The sequence below is a fragment of the Zingiber officinale genome, chromosome 3B, assembly GCF_018446385.1.
Source record: "Zingiber officinale cultivar Zhangliang chromosome 3B, Zo_v1.1, whole genome shotgun sequence".
NCBI lineage: Eukaryota > Viridiplantae > Streptophyta > Magnoliopsida > Zingiberales > Zingiberaceae > Zingiber > Zingiber officinale.
This window is the reverse complement of record NC_055991.1, coordinates 102,465,558-102,488,731: the sequence shown is the minus strand read 5'-3', so window position 1 is coordinate 102,488,731 and position 23,174 is coordinate 102,465,558. Positions and strand designations below refer to the sequence as shown.

The 23,174-nt window shown below is 41.6% G+C and overlaps 1 protein-coding gene across 1 annotated transcript; it reads left to right on the top strand.

Annotated features, from left to right (window-relative positions):
- Window positions 1-1,022: 1,022 nt before the first annotated feature.
- On the top strand, window positions 1,023-4,218 carry LOC121967187 (protein SCARECROW 1-like). The gene is made up of 2 exons (XM_042517255.1): window positions 1,023-2,944; window positions 3,291-4,218. The coding sequence occupies exons 1-2, from the start codon at window positions 1,116-1,118 to the stop codon at window positions 3,742-3,744; spliced, it is 2,283 nt and encodes a 760-aa protein (XP_042373189.1). The 5' UTR covers window positions 1,023-1,115; the 3' UTR covers window positions 3,745-4,218.
- The last annotated feature ends 18,956 nt before the right edge of the window (window positions 4,219-23,174 follow it).

The following is a 23,174-nucleotide window of genomic DNA, read 5'->3' as shown; positions in this document are numbered from 1 at the left end:
TAAACGAACCAATTTTGAACCAAATTCAAGCCAAGTTTGAATCGAGAGTTCGATAATATCTAAACGAATCAAGCTTAAGTCAAACATCAAACAAACTCAAGCTCATAAAAAATAAATCAAGCCAAGCTTGAACAATTATTTCAAAGACTTATTCATTTTAAACTCGGTTCAATTATATTATCAAACAAGTTTAAACATCCTAAAACTTAATTCAACTCATTTATAACCCTACAGGTAGTAGTTGAGTTGGTATCCAAATGATAAATTTATATTAAAAAATACATGTTAAAATTGAATGCCATCAATGACAACATACTTCATCATCATTTGGTATAGACATATAAAATTGAAAGACAACATACTTCATCATCATTTGCAATTCATCTTGATGCATAGTCAAATGTCTTCTTTCTCTTTTGTTGAATTTCTTATTTTGCTTATTTCGTCTTCGTAATCATACAAATTTAAGAAACTTACACATAAAAATGGATGAGGTTTCAAATACTATACCTTGCGTCCAGATCGACGCCCATGAAAGTCAAGGGTTAGAATGAGAAAAGGCATGCGGTAGAGACTTCAGGGTTAAACTGAGAAGAAGGTGGTAGAAAGTTTTGAAACTTTACAATGCAAACGGAGGAATCGAGAACCTTTTCATTGGAAGCGAAAAAAGGGCGGGGGCGCGCATCGATAGCAATGCAAGCCAAGGTCTAAGTTATTTATTAAGTGAGTTAAATAGCCGAGTCAGGAATTAAATTAGAGCAGTGTCCCCGAGCAAAAAGGACGCCATTATCCTTGAACCCCTCGTCGACAGATGAACAAGCACACCATAAAAAAAAATTAAAAAAAAATCTACCCTGTTGCTTGTTCTTGTCCTCGAATCGAATCCGAGCGCGGGTGTCGCAACCCTCCCGCCGCTATCTCCTTGTAGCAATCTCGTCCGTGAGCACGCCCCGAGGCGATGCGGTAGAAGTAGGTGGTGGAGGCCTGGAGGGTGGTGCATGGTGCTGCTGCTGCTGTTGTAATCTCGGCTGAAGCTACTTGTTGGCTTCCTCTCCTCCGCCGAAGCCCCGAAGTGGCATGCGCCGAGCTGCTTCCCCTTGTTTTATGTGACGCTGATGGCCTCCACTTCCTTTCTCTTCTCCACTCCCCAAGCTCATGCCTCAACGGACCGCCCTAACTCCATCTCTACTACTTCTACTACATCCTCTTCCTCCTCCTTTATTAATACCAACTCCCCATCTGCTCCTCAATCTTCCCTCTTCCTCTTGCCTTCCCAGCAGCACTCCTACTGCCAGCAGCAGGAAGAGGAGCTGCTGCAACTACTGCTCTTCCAGCACCAGCAGGAGCAAGCCAAGATGGTGAGGAAGCGCCTCGCGTCCGAGCTCGACTTGCAGCCTGACGACGCTTCTTGTGCGCCCTCTCGCCTCCCTCGGCGTTCTCCTTCCGCCGCTTCTTCATCCGCGAACCCTCCTCCGCTCTTGGGGCAGTCGTCCCCTCTTCTCCTTCCGCCTCCCGTCGATGCCACTTCCATCCTGTTGCCTAGCAGCACTAGCTCGATTCTTCCATCTTTGTTGAATCCTTCGCCGCTTATGCCACTGCCGCTTCCACTACCACTGCCAGTGTGTGGTTTCTCTGGTTTACCGCTGTTTCCTCCGGAGAATGATCGGATTGCTTTGCCGGCTTCAGAGACGGCGGCTGGACGCCAGTTTGCTTCTTCTTCGGCCGTTGGAGGAGGGGGCGGCGGGGTCGATGATGCTGGGGCTAGCACAGCTTTTGTGGACGGGATCATTCGGGATATTATTAGTAGCTCCGCCGCCGGAGGGGAGGTTTCTATACCTTTGATAGTTCAGAGTGTCCGTGAGATCGTGCACCCTTGTAACCCAAGCTTGGCAGCTTTGCTGGAGTTTCGGCTTAGATCGCTTCAACCGCCGGCTCCGCCATTGCCGTCTCTTCCGGCCACCTCGCAGTCGGCTCATCAGCGGAGGATGGACGCGAGGGAGGCTCTCCCAGTTACGGAGATTGCCTCGCCGTCGCTAAAGCGGGGGAACCCCGCACCGCCCCCGTTCGCGTTCTCCGCGGTGGCTACTAGCAGCGCTGGATCGGAAAAGCTGCAACCTGCACCGCTGCCTCAACAGCAACCACAACAACAACCGCAACGGAGCTCCACGTCGATTTCGTCCGATGAGGCTACGGCGGCGACGGCTGCTGCTGCTACAACTTCAGCGGCATTGGCGGCGAGGGAAAAGAGGGTAGAAATGGAGAAGAGGAAGCGGGACGAGGAGGGGCTACACCTGCTGACGCTGCTTCTCCAGTGCGCGGAGGCGGTGTCAGCTGACAACCTGGAGGAGGCAAACCGCCTACTCCTCGAAATCTCCGAGCTCTCGACTCCCTTCGGCACTTCCGCGCAACGCGTGGCGGCCTACTTCTCGGAGGCCATGTCAGCGCGGCTAGTTAGCTCCTGCCTCGGCCTCTACGCCCCTCTCTCCACCGTGCCTCATCGCCACCGCCTCGCTGCCGCCTTCCAGGTCTTCAACGGAATCAGCCCCTTCGTCAAGTTCTCCCACTTCACCGCCAACCAAGCCATCCAGGAAGCGTTCGAGCGCGAGGACCGCGTGCATATCATCGACTTCGACATCATGCAAGGTCTCCAGTGGCCGGGCCTCTTTCACATCCTCGCCTCCCGCCCCGGTGGCCCACCTCGGGTGCGCCTGACTGGCCTTGGTTCCTCCATGGACGCTCTCGAGGCTACCGGCAAGCGCCTCTCCGACTTCGCCGATACCCTCGGACTCCCCTTCGAGTTCGTCCCCCTCGCCGAGAAGGCGGGCAACCTCGACCCGGACCGCCTCGGCGTCTCCCGCTGCGAGGCCATCGCGGTGCACTGGCTCCACCACTCACTCTACGACGTCACAGGCTCCGACACCAACACCCTCTGGCTTCTGCAGAGGTACGCAGACACTTGATTTGCTTCTCTTTCTTCTTCCTTTTTTGTTTTTTAGTGCGATTGCCAATGCCTGGTGCCCAAGCGAAATGAGAACTCCTTTCTATTTACCTCGCGATTTTCACCTACTTTTAAGCTTTCCTTTTACGGTGTTAGCTTCTTCGCTCGATCCAAGTTTCCTCATTTGCGATTTCTCGGTGGATGATTTTAGTGGTTCAAGGGTTCTGTTTTTTTTTCTCTCTTGTTTTTTTTTTCCTTCTAGTATCATTGTTGTTGCTTTCAAAGCGTTGATGATGCGGAGGAAGTACTTTTATTGATTTGTTTTTTTTTTTGCATGCAATTAAAATTGCAGGTTGTCACCGAAGGTGGTGACGATGGTGGAGCAGGACCTGAGCCAATCGGGCTCGTTCTTGGCCCGCTTCGTCGAGGCGATCCACTACTACTCCGCCCTCTTCGATTCGCTTGGCGCCAGCTACAGCGAGGACAGCCATGAGCGGCATATCGTGGAGCAGCAGCTGCTCTCGCGAGAAATCCGCAACGTGCTCGCCGTCGGCGGCCCAGCGCGCACTGGCGAGGTCAAGTTCAGTAACTGGAGGGAGAAGCTGAGCCAGTCTGGCTTCTGCGGCGTCTCCCTCTCCGGCAACGCCGCCGCCCAGGCTACACTCCTCCTCGGCATGTTCCCCTCCGACGGCTACACCCTGGTGGAGGAGAACGGCACGCTCAAGCTCGGGTGGAAGGACCTCTGCCTCCTCACTGCCTCCGCCTGGAGGCCCATAAATCACACCCTTGTCGGAGCCACGCGGTAGCAAATCTCAATTCCTGTTACAAAAAACACCTGATCCTTTTCGTCGTCTTCAATTCCTGTGCGCATGATGCTTGATGTGTTGCCTAACGAGCAAAAGTTGGCCATTGCCGTGGAACGCTTTGGACGAGGTGTGCGTGGCAGCGACGCGGCCTCTGCCTCGACAAGGCCATTGCTGGCAGCGTAGGGTCCTTTTCCATCGCACTGCAACTCTGTACCCTCCCTGAGACTTTCGCTCCCTCACTCGACTCATAGCGATTGCTTAATGGTTGAAGGAATCGAGTAATCTGTGTAGCAATGAATTCTCGATTTTCTAGAGATTTGGGATGCAGCTTTTACTTGTCTTGTTTAAGGAAATCACATTCTGATGCATGGGTTAAAATATTTAGGGAGGACAGGGGCCCTGAAGAATGGCACACAGGTAGGACGTTGGTGTTTTGTTTGGCTCAGCGGATATGGACTTCTGTAGGTTACTGCTGCTTCAAGTGTCATATCACCTTTGAATGCTTGTGTCTTCTTCAGGGAATATAAGCAATAGAAATGAATAAATTGATGCTTCCACGTAATAATTTATGATTCCATGAACAATGATAATGAGGAAAAACAAGAATGAGGAAAAACAAGAGGGCCGACCTCGCGACATGATTTGCATTATAATTATATTCTCTTCCAAAACATTCTTAACGATGATCTTATACTGAGAAAAAGAAAATTAAACTGGTAAATAAAACAATAATTTGGTTGAAAATAAACAAGAGCAAGGTTGAACATGGAGCACTTTCTTGTCCTTGTTAAGCTTATTTTATCATTAGATGCATGAAAATTGAAAATAAATATTTTATCTCTATACCATTACCTACTCACTTGCTCTTTATTTATATACTCCAAATTATTATTATTATTATTTTTATTATAATGTAAGTATCAAACCCTTCAAAGCTATTAAGCGATCCATTAGCCAATAAGATAAATTGAAAAATACTCATAGAAACTCTTCTGTCCAAGCGATCATTGTTATAATTGTCATTCCAATGAAGGAAAATCCTAACATGATCGTAGTTAAAGTTCAACTCTTAAATATCTGATTAACCCGTTAGAAAATCTAACCCCTATATCACTACTTCAAAGGCACTTTATCTCCACAGTATGATTCTGCGCGAATCTAGTCAATTGAATCTTTTTAAATCAACTATTCTCATGATCATATAAGTTTCTGTCTACAATAAATCAACTATTTTCATGATTATATAAGTTTCTGTCTACCGTAAACAGTTGACTAACTTAATCGTGTCTCTCATCTGATAGTAATTGTCTTTGCTAAATATATGTTCTTATTCTAGCTTTTGTTGGGATTCGATCAATTACACTCCTTATTCTCTCAAATACAGAGCAATCATTTTCATAAGATAGACCTTCATAGAATTACTTAGTCTATTTTGTAAAATTGACATAAAGCATGAACTGGGTGAATGGCCGGGTGAATAGCCTTAAGAAATTATTTCAACAAGGAGAGTTATTCCAAAAAAAAAAACACGAGTAATAGATAAAAACACAAATGCACTAAAGTAAAGTAACTCGATTTTTTATGCGGCTTGGTAGCCTTCTAGTTCTTACTCCATGATCTATTATCTTTAAGCATGTCACTCTATATAATTTACTAATTTATTTTCTTTCAGATAATTTGCTTACAAACTTTTAGTACAAAAGAAGAAAACAAAAATTAAGTGTATGAGAGAGAGCTTCAGTAAGAATTTTGATAAAGTTTTATTTTTATAGAATAGTTGATGGTTTATAACCAATATGTCTTATATTTATAGCCTTATCCTAAACTCTCAAGAAGTCTCTAAAAGCATCTAGTCTGCAGTCTGCATTGCATTAGTTGAATAGTTATATTGTTGGCCGCGTAATAATTAATTGCTTCAGCGGTCATTTTAGTAGTCTATTTTTATCATCATTTTACTATCTTTTTTAAATAATGATTATGATGAACTAATTATTTTGCTATTCAACCTCCATCAGTGAATTATTCTTACCATCAGTAGATTACCTTCAACCGTAACTTCTAGCCATTTATAATTGTTCAACATCAATTAGTCAATTACTCTACCTTGCTTCTGAAATACTCTTGTTTTAACCAATTAATTGTTATTTCAATTGACTCAAGTGATTAACAGCTGACTGCTCATCAGGTGATGACAAAAAAAAATATTTTTGAAGTAAATAGAATGTTTCATAGTCGGTCGACTAGAACAACATTAGTCGATACTTAGTTGACCGATACATTTGGTTTTCAAAAGCTTGTTATCTGCTGACTCAATTAACAGTTGACTAATAATGTCATTTCAGTTGATTGAAACAATGACTAAGCGGCTTTCATTTGTACGTAATCTAGTCCTTATTTCCTATGAGTCCAAGCTCACTCCATATATTGTTGTACAAATGAAATCTACCAAGTCACTTGAGAAAATCCTTCTCTAGGACCTGATATATAGAATCTTCTGTTGGATAATCTTTATTGTAGAGATTGTTTGCTGGAATTATAGGGGAATAGTTTGAGTTTAAATTTTTATTTGCTGGAATTATAGGGGAATAGTTTGAATTTAAATTACGGCAATTTACCAAAGGACGCACTTGAAAATCTGAATCTACCAAAAGGCGTACACTACTTTGGTATTTACCAAAGAGCGCACTTTTTTAAAAGCATTTCCTATTTTACCCTCATGATAATTTGACTTTTTCTATTGTTTTTCTTTTCTTCATTATATTTCTCTCACTTCTCTCTCTCCTCTGTCGGTAGAATATAGAAATAACATTAGTCAATCTTTAATCACATTTTAATACATTTGAAGAAGCCAAAATAAATAATGGACACCAGATTTGGACTCCTTGTAATTTTAGAAATCCACAGGAACTTAAATGGGTGCAATCGGAGCTTTCTAGGTCGATCAGTGGGTTTCGGTCAAAACCCACTGATGGACCTAGAGAGCTCCGATTGCACTCATTTCAGTTTCTATGGATTTCTAAAATTACAAGGAGTTCAAATATGGTGTACATTATTTATTTTGGCTTTTTATAGATGTTAACAAGCAAAATCAAAGAATCGGCATAAAAGCCCACGTTGGGCCTGATATGGAATCATATCAGGCCCAACGTGGGCCTGATATCATTCCATATCAGGCCCACGTTGGGCCTGATTTGAGTCCATATCAGGCCCAATGTGGGTTTTTTTGCCGATTCTTTGATTTTGCTTGTTAACATCTATAAAAAGCCAAAATAAATAATGGACATCATATTTGAACTCCTTGCAATTTTAGAAATCCATAGAAACTGAAATGGGTGCAATCGGAGCTCTCTAGGTCCATCAGTGGGTTTTGACCGAAACTCACTGATCGATCTAGAAAGCTCCGATTGCACCCATTTCAGTTTCTATGAATTTCTAAAATTACAAGGAGTGAAAATATGATGTCCATTATTATTTTTGGCACTCCTAATGGTGGACCAGAGGTTTTGAAAAACCCTAAATCTCTCTTTCTTTTTTTTTGTTTAGGCATGATATGAAGAGATATCATGCCCACGTTGGGCCTGATATCTCTTCATATCAGGCCCAATGTGGGCCTGATATCTCCCCATATCAGGCCCAATGTGGGCCTGATATGGGAGATATCAGGCCTAGATACAACAAAAAATAAAAAAAGAAATAAAGAGAGATTTAGGGTTTTCAAAACCTCTGGTCCACCACTAGGAGTGCCAAAAATAATAATGGACACCATATTTTCACTCCTTGTAATTTTAGAAATTCATAGAAACTGAAATGGGTACAATCGGAGCTTTCTAGGTCGATTAGTGGGTTTCGGTCAAAACCCACTAATGGACCTAGAGAGCTCCGATTGGACCCATTTCAGTTTCTATGGATTTCTAAAATTGTAAGGAGTTCAAATATGGTGTCCATTATTTATTTTGGCTTTTTATAGATGTTAACAAGCAAAATCAAAGAATCGACATAAAAGTCCACGTTGAGCCTGATATGAAACAAAGGGATATTACTTCTATAATCCCACACAAGGCAAAGTGTTTGTTATCAGAAATGATATCTTTATAGAAAGGGAGTTTATTTCTAGAAAAAATAGTTGGAGTAAAGTTAATCTTAAAGAAATTCAAGATACACAAACTAGCACCGAAGCCTTGATGGAAATTAAAGAGGTACCACAAGATGTTGTGGATCATACTTTTGTTACACTGCAAGAAGTTGTGGAGCAATGATGTGCGTAGACTGTATACTCTTGTTTAGCATGTTTTGACGCACATTCACATACTTTGCACATGCTTTATCTATGCATTTTCGTACTTCCAGCTTTGCTTTTAGCATATTTACTCTTTTTGTTCAGAGATATGATTTTGTGCATTTTTTGTACACAAGAGTCAATTTTGGAGAAGAAATGATGTCCGAGGTGAAAATTACAAAGGAGGAAGGCACCATCTTTGAGTGCCACACGACCCTGCCATGAGGGGTTGCCCAAGCCATGTGAAGATCACTACCCGTGTGGCTGCAGCAGGAAAGGGAGTGGCCATGGCCGTGTGAGCTTCACACGACCGTGTCAAGTTTTGAAGCCAACAGGAGCCAGACCGTGTACACACACGGCCTTGCAAGCACTCTAGAGATGAAGCAGTGCACGACCGTGTAACATTTCCAGAGGCCAAAAACACCCTGGCCGTGTGCACCACACGACCGTGCAGGAGCTCCAGAGCTGGAGGCAGTACAGGACGTGCAGATCTACACGGCCGTACAAGGGGAGCAGAGGTAGAGCAGGCCATAGTCGTGTCTCACACACGGCCGTATGAGACAAACAGAGAAGGGAGTAACACAGGCCGGTGAGCTTCACACGGCCGTGTGGTGCCCAAACCCCCCTTCTATATAAGGCCTTCTTCATGATTTGAAAGGGGATCTTCTCCCCTGGGGGGGGGGGGGGGGGGAATCAAGATTTGGGCTTTCCTCCACCTTCTTGGAGGGATTTTCTGGCGATTCGAGGGCAGATCTTCATCGTTTCGACTTCGGAAGCAAGGATTGGATCCAAAGACCATTCTTCATCATAGATAAGTCTTTCTTCCCTTTCTTTCAAAGAATGTATAATTCTGAAAAGCATCAAAAGATCCAAGATAGCCAAATTGCCCAGCTAGCCTCATCATCTTCAAGAGCACCAGGACAACTCCCTGGGAAACCTGTTGTAAATTAAATAGAGCATTGCAATCGCATTGAACTTTGGAGTGGACGGACCTTGGGGGATCCTCAAGTGACTGCTCCAAAAGGGATGAAAGCTGAAGAAGAGCTCTCTCCTCCAACACTTGAACCAAATCAGATTCAAGAAAATGAGGAGAGTACCATTAAGGTTGAAGAGACTCTTCCACTTAATTCACAGAGTCAAGTAGTCCCTTTTCCTCAAAGACTTGTCATGCTCAAGAAGGATGAAGAGTTTGGCAAATTCTTGGAGAAAGTTAAAGAAATATGTGTTGAAGTACCTCTTATTGATGTAATTCTACAAATGCCCAAGTTTGCCAAATTCTTGAAGGACATCATGTCTAGCAAAAGAAGAAGAGGAGACGTAGAGACCATAGCGCTTACGGAGGAATGTAGTGCTCTTTTTGAAAAGAACATCTCCCCAAAGTTGAAGGATCCAGGAAGCTTTTATATTCCTTGCAACATAGGAGCTGAATTCATTGAGAAAGCTTTTTGTGATTTGGGGGCAAGTGTTAGCCTCATTCCTTATTCCATATGTAATAAATTAGGTCTCAAAAACTTTAAACTTACTACTATGACACTGCAACTAGCTGATCACTCCTGCAGGTACCCTATGGGTATTGTTGAAGACGTTCCAGTAGAGGTTGGTGGGAGCATAATTCCCACAGATTTTGTTGTGTTATACATGGAGGAGGATTCAAAAATTCCTATCATATTAGGAAGACCATTCCTTACTATAGCTGGAGCTATTATAGATGTTAAAAATCATAAACTTTCTTTGGTAATTGGTAAGGAATGGTTGGAGTATGATTTATCTAATGCCTCTAACCATGTCTCTTCTCTTTTAAATGCTTGTAGTAGGGGAGGCATTTACAAACTTGAGGAATGAAATTTCCATCCTCATGGGAGGCCACCAAATGAAGAGAACAATGTGGTGGAAGATGTTAGGAGAAGGCCTCCCAACAAAAATGAAAAATATGTCTGCCCTCCATAGGCAAGAAAAAGAGTAGAATGATTAGATTGGTCGAGCTAAAGACCTTAAACAAGTGCTTCTTGGGAGGCAAACCAAGGGTTCTTTTAGTTAGTGCATTTTATGTTTCTATTTTTCATAAGTAGTGTTTTTACTTTGTTTTCACTTTGATTCCAGGTTGAAACTTTACTTTCATGAGCTGGCCATGACTTCTTCATGGACATAGAAGTGTTGGAGAAGCAAGGAAGGAGAAAAATCATCATTTGGAGCAAAACAGAGCTTGGCCGTATGCCATACACAGCCAAGTATATGCTGCAGATAAGGGGGGTGCTAGGGTCGTGTGTTCAAGACACGGCCGTGTGAGGTCTCCCGAGGAGAGAAAGGGCTCGACCATGTCCCAGACACAGTCGTGTGACAATTCCAGAAGAGGGAAGGTTCTCGGCCATGTCCCAGACATGGTCGTGTGAAGATCCAGGAGCTAAAATTGCACTGGCCGTGCTATTTAACACGGACGTGCAAGGCTTCCCGCGAAGAGGAAGGACAAGGCCATGTCCCAGACACGGCCGTGCGAGCTGATCCGAGGAGGAGATAGCTTTGGCCATGTCAATGGGCACGACCGTGCGAGCTAACCCGAGAGGGAGAAGGAAGAGGCCATGTAGATATACACGACCCGTGTGGAGTGGAGCTATTCAAGCCGTGCCCCTATACACGGCCAGATCCAAGCCGTGTCCACCATACACCCCCTCACCTAAACACCTTCTTCTCTCCCAAACTCCTCTCTTCTTCAATCTTTCTCCCAAATCTTCTCAGATCTAGATCTCAAATTCTTTCTTCTTCACAAATTTTATCAAGATCTAGATTCTTCTCCTCTCTTGCATCCAAGATCTCCAACTCCTTTACCTTAAGACCTTGTTCTTCAAGATCTATTTCTTCAAGATCCAACTTCTCCTACCATAAACAGTACTCTTCTCCACTTAAACTTGACAATATTTCTAACATTTTGAAGAGATTGCGCAAAGGAAGTGGTAGATCTAGTGGAGGGAAGGAGCCAACACAGGACAAAGGAAAACAACCAATGAAGGGCAAAGGAAAGAGGACCGCACGCGACGAAGGTAACGACAATGGATTCAATATCATTTTTAGAAATGAAGCTCATAAGACTAGATTTGCAATTTTTATCAATAGAAAGATTGTGTGTACAAGATATATGGACCCAACTGTTTTAGACATGTTAGGGATTAGAGAAGATGTAGATTGGATGGTTGAGTTTTTAGATTGGAGCGACATTAGGTACACACATCTACCTACGTATCCTCGTATTGTTCTGGAGTTTTTGAGTTCATTAGACGTCCACTTTGCTAATGAAGATGATATGTTGGTAAAATTACTTTTAGACTTGTGAATCAAGAGTTTCATTGAACGTTTAGTGATTTCAATAATTGTTATGGATTGTCTACCGGTAACTCTCGCAGGTTTGATTCTGAGTTTAATTGGAATCATTTTTAGATTTCGATCACTGGATTAGAACAACCTTATGAGCCCTCTAGAGCTAAGGCTTCTCACATGCAAAATCCTATTTTTAGATACTTACATTGAGTTATGAGTAAGACTATTTTTGGTAGAGGGGAAAGTGATGTGTTGGTGCGGGAAGCATCCGACGATCGAACCAATGTTTTGATAATGGAAAATGATTCAAAGTTAAGGTTAAGTTACTATCTAATGTGCTTAAATGAGGTTTCAGGAAAGTCCTAACTGCGGTTAGGCAGGTGGAAAAACCTAAGGGGCGGTAACCTTGGGTCCTAGGGGGTGGTAACCCTAGGTGGAGAAAAACCTAAGGGGCGGTAACCTTAGGTCCTAGGGGTAGTAACTCTAGGTGGAGGAAAATCCTAAGGGGAGGTAACCTTAGGTCCTAGGGGGTGGTAACCCTAGGGGGCGGTAACCCTAGGTCCTAGGGGGTGGTAACCCTAGGTAGAAAGTCCAGTCAGTCTGGAGGACTGGACTGGCATCAGGTAACTCTACTAAGTGGAGTAGGTGAGGATGCGTTCCCCGTAGAGGGAACAATAGGCGTCGGGTCAACCTAGGGTTTCCGGTTAGAAATCCAACATCAGACCCAGGATAGTCCGGAGACTATCAATATTTAATTTACCATGTCTATTGTGTGTTAACTTTGTTTTGCAGGGTATGTATTTGGGTCTAACACATTTTGCAGGAACAAAGGAGCAACTTTCAACTCGGATGAACAGTGTCCGAGGCGCCTCCATGGAGCTTGGAGGCGCCTCGGGTGCAAGCCGAAGCCAGTTGTCCAGAGGAGTTGGAGGCGCCTTCATGGGGGCTGAAGGCGCCTTGGATCACTGCTTGAAGGCGTGTTAGAGCGGCATTGAAGACGCCTTCAGGTGGATAATGAGCAGCGGTCAAAGCTTGATCGATAGTAATCGAAGCGGGATAAAACTTAGGGTCTAAGGCGCCTTGGAGCTTGATGAAGGCGCCTTGAACACCCTTTATAAGGGAGTCTCGACCAGCAGCCCAGAACAACAAAGTGAAAACAATCCTTCTGCATCCAGCTGCCAACGAGTCCATCTTGAAGTGCTGCAACAACATTCCGATGACCCGGAGTCCTAAATCTGCTATTTTCAATGTCATTGGTATATTTAATTTCTGTTTATTGTACTTAAAGTGGTAACATCTTTTCGATATTATATGTGTTGCCCACCGTAAATGCTCAACGAGCGTTGGCCTTGGAGTAGGAGTCGTCACAGGCTCCAAACCAAGTAAACAACCTGTGTTTGCGTGTGTGTTTGCCTTTATCTTTCCGCTGCGTACTCGATTAGTGTTTTACGAATCGAACAAAATAGCCACGAGCGCTATTCACCCCCCTCTAGCACTTCTCGATCCAACAATTGTTATCAGAGCGGGGTAGCTTTGATTTGGTGCAACCACCAATCAAGCATCTTTCGTGGTATTTTTTGTTTTTAGGAGTCAATCGGAATCAGTATTCTTGCCATTTTCCAATCCATTTTTTTCGTAATCGGATTTCTTACTTGAGGTTGGTGCAACACCACCCGAGTTCGTTTTTCAATTCATATACTTCCCGCACTATTAATCCAGGATCAAGTCCTGGAATTTTCTTGTTGTTTATCTTCTTCCTACTAGATCTAAAAATGACCCTTCAAGAAGGCTACAGTACAGCTCGCCCCCCTATTTACCGGAGACGACTTCGGGTACTGGTAAGGGTCGGATGGAGGCGTATCTCCAGACTCATTTTGAAGTCTGGATGATCGTCAAAACCGGGCTCCAACTACCAACTGATGGTGTTGGCAAGCCACTAATTAAGAAGGTAGATAACCGGGACATCATCAGGTATTCTCTAAATACCTTTCCGAGGAATACCTTGTGGGCATCAATGGTAGATGCTTACAAGGTATCCAAGGATCTATCAACCATTAAATTAGATGAATTTTTTTCAGAATTTGAACTTCATGAGCAGATTAATGCACGTCCTGCCAAGAAAGGGTTGGCTTTGGTTGCAGGTACAGGCAGAGTGCGCAAATCAAGAACAAAACGCAGAACCGAACCAGAATCAGAAGAAGAACCATATTCGAACCATGATGATGAGCTCACAATCGAAATAGTCAACCTGGTAAAGAAACTCTACAAAAAGAAGGGCTTCAACAAAAAAGATGTCAGAAAGGCCATCCAATCCAAAGAAGCCCAACCAAACTCAAAGGTTAAATTCGAGGTGACCTGCTACGGGTGCAATCAGAAGGGGCACATCAAGGCAAACTGCCCGAACCAAAAAGATCCCAAGAAACCAAGGAGGAAAAAGGCCCTGAAGGCAACTTGGGACGAGTCATCTTCTGAGGAATCCGACGACGAAGAAGTCGAGCAGGCCAGTTTTCTCGCATTGACGGCCCGGGACTACACCAACAAATCCGAAAGCGAGATCGAATCGGAAGCAGAATCCAAAAGAAGCCACGGATCCACATCCGTTTCCGAAGGGCCAAACTCCTCTATAAGTAAATGTCGTTTATATAGTTTAATTAATTGCTTAATGCATAAAGTAGCTAAATCCAAAATACAGATCAAGTCGCTTCTAAAGGAAGTAACTTCCCTTAAAGAAGCGACTAACTCCATAACCTTGCCTGACCCAGTTCAAACTGGAAATTCAACTCAAGTCCAAAAGCTTGAGGAAGAAAATTTTAGTTTGAAAACTCAGGTCAAGGATTTGGAGAAGACCTTAGAACGGTTTTCTTTGGGGTTCAAGAACCTTGACCTAATTCTTGGGACACAAAGAGCCATTTACAATAGAACTGGACTAGGTTTCAAAACCAAGAAGAAATATCGATCCTATCTATCCTTAGTCAATAGACCAAATAGTAAACTAGTCCAAGCATGGGTGGCCAAGTCCAACTTGGTCAATCAAGTTGGACTTGGTAAGTATTGGGTTCCCAAAGATCAAGTACATTACCTTGATAGACCTTATCGAGGGTATGATTCAGGGGGAGCAAAAAGAAAAATTATCTTAACTAATAAATAATTAATAAATAAAGAAAAATTATCTTGATCTAAACTATCTTAATTATCTTAACAAATTAATAAATTAAAAAATTATCTTAACAAATTAATAAATAAAAATTATCTTAACAAATAAAAGGAATATAATTAAAACCTTAAAAACAAGTTAAAAGGAAAAAATCAATAATGGAGGCTCTGGAATAGCTGACACCTCCAAAAGGAATCTACCCGACAGGATAACCAAACGCAACCTACCCGGCAGGGTAACTAGGATTAGAATAAAAAAGGGCTAAGTTTAACTTGACCCATGGTACTGGTGAAGTATTGGATGATAGTACATTAGGGAAGCTTAGTCTATGCATGTCTAGGAAGATATGGCTTTGACCTGGTGCATTTGGCTAAGTAGAACTGACCAAAGCTACCCTTTATGGATCCTAACTAGTTAGACCAAGGTTTTGTACTAAGTTTAGTGGATAGGACTATTTGGAAAACCTCGAAGACATGGTTACTTTAATGATGTCCAAGTGACTCACCATAGCCTAAAAGTTTATTCAAAGAATGCCTATTTATTGAGCCCAAAGCTAAACCTGAATCTAACACAAAGTTAAACCAAACCGGATAATAAAATCAATTCATCTCACAAAATTATAGGATCCTCTGATTGAAAAATCTAGATCGGGTGAGATGACCAAGGACAAAACTTAATTCAAATTAAATTAATATTAAAAGGAAATTAAATTATAAATCAAATTTAATTAACTTAATATTTTTCAAATTTAGTTAACTTAACTAAATATTTTTAAAAATTTTAATTAACTTAATATTTTTCAAATTTAATTAACTTAATTTTTCAAATATAATTAATTTAATATTTTTCAAATATAATTAACTTAATATTTTTCAAATTGAATTAACTTAATATTTTCCTAAATTAATTAAAAAAATTTACACGTGGCGCCTCCCACACAAGGGAGGCGCCCTAACCAGCGGCGGGAAAAGTCCCACCGACTTAACCTAAGGCGCCTCGGACCATCTCCGAGGCACCTCCAACAACGCTTATAAGGCGCCTTAAAACAACATTTAAGGCGCCTTCAAGCCTTCATATTGCCACGAACAGAAAGAACTTTTTGTTCGTCGTTGCCGAGTTCTCCACGAGTTACCCGTGTCACTTTCTCTCCAAACCTCTTCGATCCAAGGCGCCTTCACGCGGGTTCTCCCCATCTAAACTTCTTCGATTATCCTACAATGCCTCCTAGGTATATCTTAAACCATCCTATTGTCCTTATATGTTTTTTTTATGCACCTTTCCTAGTTATATGTTGTCAAAAATAGGAAACGTCGCAATGTTGATCCTACTTCGGCTAGAATCCCATCTACGGATCCCAGATTCCCCTCAGAACAGCATAGGATTAACTTTGCTAGATACACATTTGAAACCATTAAACCTTGGTATCTAAGAAGATCATTTTTTGATCAGTTTTGTCACCCATCAGTCTAGATGATAGAGTACTACCAACTAGGTAGATTGATTTACTACAGTACTGCAGTAAATCATGATTTATGTGCCCAGTTCTATCACAACCTTGAGCAGGTTGATGATAGTACCTATTCTACTAGAGTTGGTGGGTCAGACATCCAGTTTACCCCCTCACTCATTCACACTAGTTTAGAGCTTAGGGCATCTACATGTTCCTTTCTATGCTACCCTAGTAGGGATCTGCCATTTGGCAATCCCTACTCCCATATTATATTAGATACTATCTATATGTACTTTTTCGGGGAGGCAAGACTACTTGGCTTGACTGAGTTCAAGTCAATCTCTCTTAGGGTTCAGGACTATGTTATGTATAGAGTCCTGGCAGCCTGTATCTTGCCGATCTCATCTCGGGACGTCCCGAAGATGCGACCCTGGCATTCATTCCTTTTGTATGCTTTGAGTCACCGTTTGGACATAGGCATAACTTTACATATGTTCCAGAACATTATTTATGTATCTAGTACAGTTACATCCCATGTAGTCCATATGCCCTATTGTCATGTTTTGACCTACATCTTTTCGACCCTTAGGATAGATACTACTAGAGGGATAGTCATCCCTCTTACCCTATATGACGAGTTTGTTCAGCGCAATCTTAAGTTAGCCCGTGTTCACGTCACTGATGAGGGGATTCTAGCCTGGAGGGGTTGACCACAGCTAGCTGTTGCTCTGATTGATCCAGAGGCCGAGGATGCACCGCCCGACATTGCCCCGGGCGAGGGAGAGGAGTGGCCCGACTTCTTAGATGAGGAGTTTTTCGGAGATCCATTACCTTCCACCTTCGCCGGGCCTTCCACTTCAACCGGGCCTTCGACTTCGGCACCACTCTCTGTCGAGGACAGACTCGCTCGTCTTGAGGTTCAGTCCATTCAGATGCGACGGGCTGTTCTAGATAGCCATCGCTCCCTCCGATCCAAGATAGCTGTCGGATTCGCCTCTCTCCGGGATGAGATACGTCGACAGGGACAGCCTGCACCCGAGCAACCCCTTGCACCACCTCCAGCTGATGATCCTACTCTTTAACGCTATCATTTCATGCATTATACCTTGGATTTTGGACACAGACACTTTCATTTCCTAGTCTAGTTGAACTTGTGCTTAGTAATATTAAGTTACTCTGCCTATTTCTACTTACCAGTTTTTTATGCCTTTTTACTTTTTCTTTGCTTAATTCTACACACATAGGAATGTGTTGGATAGAATAGATCTTGTTTTCAAACCAACTTCTCACATCTCCTATTACATTTTTCTTATTGTTCTAAACTAACTCAGTCTTAACATTATCTTTTAAAATTCCAGGAAAAATAATGTTTTCAAAATCCCAATCTTATTAGTTTTCTCAACATTTGGACTTAGCCTAGGATCTTCCCCTTAGATATCATGTTCCTGTTGGTTAGTCCTAGGAAAATGTACCGGTTCCACTGTACAAAATTTTTGTACAAGTGTCGAACCTTTCTTAAATAACCTATTGTGTTCTTTAGAAGTTAAATTAGGAATCGCTGACGGAACTTAACATCATTGATTCCAAATTTAACTTATCTGTTCTTAATAGTTTAGATTTGAATCGCAAGCGGAACTTAACACTATTGATTCAAATCCACCTATGTTATTAATTTCATTAAATATTAATTTCCAAAATTGGTTTTCAGGACTGCATGGCGAGGCACATGGTCTTCTTAGATATGGGAGTAGCCACCACCGCCTAGACAAAACCTTTTAAGGAAAGCTAATATTTAATTTCCTTAAATAACTCTAGGTTAACCAAAAAGAACAATCGAATCACAAATTCAAAAAAGAAGAAAACACAAACTCAAAAAACTAATTCGAAAAACTAGATCTAATGCCTCTTGTGTTTGGAATTCATACAAAAGAAATACAACTAGTATGATGCGGAAATTAATTACTAATTATACCTTCCTTTGTAAACTTTAACGACCTCTTAATCTTCTACCGTATTCCTCTTCTTATCTCAGACGTTGTGTGGGCAACGATCTTCCGAGACGAGAACCACCAATCTCCTTCTTTTCTAAGCTAGATTCGGCCACCATTAATTCTCCATGAGAAGTAAAGGTCCGGCCACCACCACCAAGCTCCAAGGGATGCTAGAAACGAAGCATTCTTTCTCTCCTTCTTCTCTTAGCTAGAACCGGCCACCATGGACTTCCCTTAAGTTGATGCCGCCGGCCACAAAGGAGGAAGAGAAAAGAAGAAGAAGAGGAGACCCTAGGGTCGGCCACACCAAGGAAGAAAAGAGAGGAAGAAAAGAATAGAGTCGTTAGCCATTAAGGCACCTCTACCCCCTCTTTTATAATCCTTGGTCTTGGCAAATAAGGAAAATTTAATAAAAACTTCCTTAATTATTTTTCCATGAAAAAGAAAAAAATAATTAATTAAAAATCAATTTTCTTTTTCCAAATTTCTTGGCCGGCCACTTTCTCCCCAAAACAAGGAAAGTTTTAATTAAAACAAGAATTAAAACTTCTTAATTTGTTTCCAGAAATTTATAAAAAATTTCAATAATTTTAATCCCTTCATGATTGGTAAGTAAAAAGGAAATTTTATAAATTAAAAATTTTTTTTTAAACATGTGGATAATTTCAAAAAAGGAAAGTTATCACTAAAAATTAAAATCTCTTTTCAATCTACAAATAAGGAAAGATATCAAATCTTTTCTTAATCTTTTGTAGAAACTAATAAAAGAGAATATTTAATTTTTAAACTTTCTTTTAAATCATGAACATGGTTAAAAAGGAAAGTTTTCTTAAAATTAAAATCTCCTTTCAATCTACAAATAAGGAAATATTTCAAATCTTTTCTTAATCTTTTGTAGAAAGCTATAAAAGGAAAGATTTAAATTTTAAACTTTCTTTTAAAACCATGATATCCACATAAGAAATAATTTTAATAAAAATTCTTTTAATTTTCTAATGGTCGGCCACCTAAGCTTGGGACCCAAGCTTTGGCCGGCCACCAACTTGGCTCATCCACTTGGTCTTGGCCGACCCTAGCTTGGGTTCCAAGCTATCTTGGCCGACCCTATTAAGATGGGTAAGAAGGTGGGTATGTGGTGGGTATAAATCTCTATACACAAGAGGCTACGATAGGGACCGAGAGGAGAAATTGGATTTGGTCTCCCGATGAAATTAAGCTTCCTGTGTTCGCCCCGAACACACAACTTAACTTCATCAATAATAATTCATACCACTAAAGAATTATTATTGAACTACCGCACCAATCCCAAATTACATTTTTGGGCTCCTTTTTATTATGAGTGTGTTAGTCTCCCTGTGTTTAAGATGTCGAATGTCCACTAATTAAGTGAGTTACTGACAACTTATTTAATTAATATCTTAGTCCAAGAGTAGTACCACTCAACCTTATCGTCATGTCGGACTAAGTCCACCTGCAGGGTTTAACATGACAATCCTTATGAGCTCCTCTTAGGGTCATTCTCAACCTAAATTACTAGGACACAGATTCCTTCTATAATCAACAACACATACTATAAGTGATATCATTTCCCAACTTATCGGGCTTATTGATTTATCGAACTAAATCTCACCCATTTATAAATTAAAGAAATAAATATCAAATATATGTGCTTGTTATTATATTAGGATTAAGAACACACACTTCCATAATAACTAAAGTCTAGTTCTTTTATCAAGTCAGTATAAAAAGAACTTACCTAAAATGGTTCTACTCAATACACTTAGAGTGTACTAGTGTAACTTATTAGTCAAGATAAACTAATACCTAATTACACTACGACTATTCCAATGGTTTATTCATTTCCATCTTAGTCATGAGCAACTGTTTATAATTTATAAAGAACTAATAACATGATCTTCTGTGTGTGACACCACACACCATGTTATCTACAATATAAATTAATTGAACAACTACATTTATCATAAATGTAGATATTTGACCAATGCGATTCTTATTTCTAGATAAATGTTTATACCAAAAGCTAGGCTTTTAGTATACACTCTAACAGTTCCCCTAGTTTCAGCCAGAGCATCTAACAAACACACTAGGCATAACTTGTTTGTATTTGAAAGAAACATAGAATGGTGTGAGATGCATAGGGTACAGCCTGGACTCCAGAATGCTTATTTTTGTGCATCATAGTGAGTCTGGGTGTTAAAAACTAACTCTACATTAATCAAGTTAAATGATCCAGCCCTAGATAAATCTAACTGGATTTTGAACTTAACTTGACTAACCAAGTGAACACTGTTGCCCTCTAGGCATTCAACCAGTAGCTAAAGGTTAGACAGTTAGTTAAGGATAGTAAAATTTCAAGTTAACTCAAGCTAGCTCCTTAGGGCTCTGATACCTCTTTAAAGGAAATTGGGTAACTTGAAATCCATTTAACTAAACCCATGCTTGGACATTAGGTTCTTAACTTATTCCTCCTCCTTTGTATTAAAATTCCTTATTCGTCTAAATACTTTATGATTTCTATAGACGTATTCAAAAAGTCTCAGTTTACCTCCTTTTCGAAATTAATGTATTTTAAAAGGCTTTACAAATTTTAACGACATATTTTTCAATAAATCCTTTCGAAACTAGCTAAGTCATTTTCAAAACTCGCCTTTCGAAAATCGGTTGTTTACCTCAAAAACATGTTGTTTACTTCAAAACTTTTCTTTAGACCAAATTCATGTTTAAAATATTTCTTCTGCTTTAATTTGTTTACCTCAAAAACAAGTTTTCTTAGCAAATTTCACATACAAGTTGTTTTAAAATATTGTCTTTAAAGTTTAACTTCTTTGAAAACATATTTAAAAAACTTACTCATTTCATCTTGTCTTTTACCTTCAAAATTTTTTTGATATATGACAAAGGGGGAGAATTAAGGTCAAATTCAAATTAAGGTTACAAGAGCTCTTATTAAGGGGGAGCCTTAGACATTCATTTTTAAGGTCAAATTCAAACTTACTTGAAACATTCATTTATTAAGGTCAAATTCAAACTTACTTGAACTTTTTACTTAAAAAGCATGCTTATGTTTAATGATACATTCGTTCACTTATGCCTGTTTTATTTAACTTTGAATTTAAGTTGTCATAATAAAAAAGGGGAAGATTATTGGTGCGGGAAGCATCCGACGATCGAACCAGTGTTTTGATAATGACAAAGGATTCAAAGTTAAGGTTAAGTTGTTATCTAATGTGCTTAAATGAGGCTTCAGGAAAGTCCTAATTGCGGTTAGGCAGGTGGAAAAACCTAAGGGGCGGTAACCTTAGGTCCTAGGGGGTGGGAACCCTAGGTGAAGGAAAATCCTAAGGGGCGGTAACCTTGGGTACTAGGGGGTGGTAACCTTAGGTGGAGAAAAACCTAATGGGCGGTAACCTTAGGTCCTAGGGGGTGGTAACCCTAGGTGGATGAAAATCCTAAGGGGAGGTAACCTTAGGTCCTAGGGGGTGGTAACCCTAGGTGAAGAAAAACCCTAGGGGGTGGTAACCCTAGGCAAAAAGTCCAGTCGGTCTGGAGGATCAGACTGACATCAGGTAACTCTCCTGAGTGGAGTAGGTGAGGATGTGTTTTCCGTAGAGAGAACAGTAGGCGTCGGGTCGACCTAGGGTTTCCGGTTGGAAATCTGAAGTCAGACCCAGGATAGTCCGGAGACTATCAATATTTAATTTACCATGTCTATTGTGTGTTAACTTTGTTTTACAGGGTATATGTTTGGGACTAACACATTTTACAGGAACAAAGGAGAAACTTTCAACTCGGATGAACAGTGTCCGAGGCGCCTCCATGGAGTTTGGAGGCGCCTCGGGTGCAAGCCGAAGCCAGCTGTCCAGAGGAGTTGGAGGTGCCTTCATGGGGACTGAAGGCGCCTTGGATCACTGCTCGAAGGTGTGTTGGAGCGGCATTGAAGGCACCTTCAGGTGGATAATGAGTAGCGATCAAAGCTTGATCGACAACAATCGAAGCGGGATAAAACTTAGGGTCTAAGGCGCCTTGGAGCTTGATGGAGGTACCTTGAACACCCTTTATAAGGGAGTCTCGACCAGCAGCCCAGAACAACAAAGTGAAAACAATCCTTCTGCATCCAGCTGCCAACGAGTCCATCCTGAAGTGCTGCAACAACATTCCGACGACCCGGAGCTCTGAATCTGTTATTTTCAGTGTCGTTGGTATATTTAATTTATGTTTATTGTACTTAAAGTTGTAACATCTTTTCAATATTATATGCGTTGCCCACCGTAAATGCTCAACGAGCGTGGGCCTTGGAGTAGCAGTCGCCACAGGCTCTGAACCAAGTAAACTGTTGATACAGTCTGACCTGGCTGTTGTTTTGATGTTGACACTGATTTAAGTTTGTATCAGATATTAATTAAACTTAGATTGATTACTGATCAAGGTTGATCAGGTGGAAGGGAAAAGTCCAAGTATGGAAACTTGGCACGCGGAGTCGGAGAGGGCTCGGTAGCTCGTTCTCCGGACTAGGTCAAAGAGGGCTCGGTAGCTCGTTCTCTGGACCGGATGGAGTCGGAGAGGGCTCGGTAGCTCGTTCTCTGGACTAGGTCAGAGAGGGCTCAGTAGCTCGTTCTCTAGACCGGACGTGGAAGTCGGAGAGGGCTCGGTAGCTCGTTCTCCAGACTAGGTCAGAGTGGGCTCGGTAGCTTATTCTCTAGACCAGGAAGGATTTAGGGTTTAGGGCTGGGAAGCTCTAAACCTACATAGGCATTGGATCGATCTGTTGACCGATCCAGTGATACTATGGTTATCGGATCGGTCACCAGACCGATCAGTAACCAATCAGTAACTCTCTGTGAGAATTACTGATCGGTCTGTAGACCGATCAGGAGGCAACGGATTTCGGGAGAAAGGATAGGGGGATCGGTCTGTGGACCGATCCACCTATAGCCTGATCGGTCCACAGACCGATCAGGCTATGGCCTGATCGGTCAAAGAGGATGTGGATCGGTCTGCTGACCGATCCACGATAATCTGCTGTTTCTCTGCAACTTCTGATTCGTCTGATTTAACCATCTGCTGTGAGCTTTTTAATTTGCAGGTTGCAGGTATCATGCCAATGCTAAATTCAAATTAAGATCCATCAGAAGAATAAGACAAAGTGTTCGTTCTACTGTGTTTCGCTGCAAATGGTGCAATTAGAGCATCAACGGTTACTAGCTGCGATCTGGCCACGATCAGCTGGCA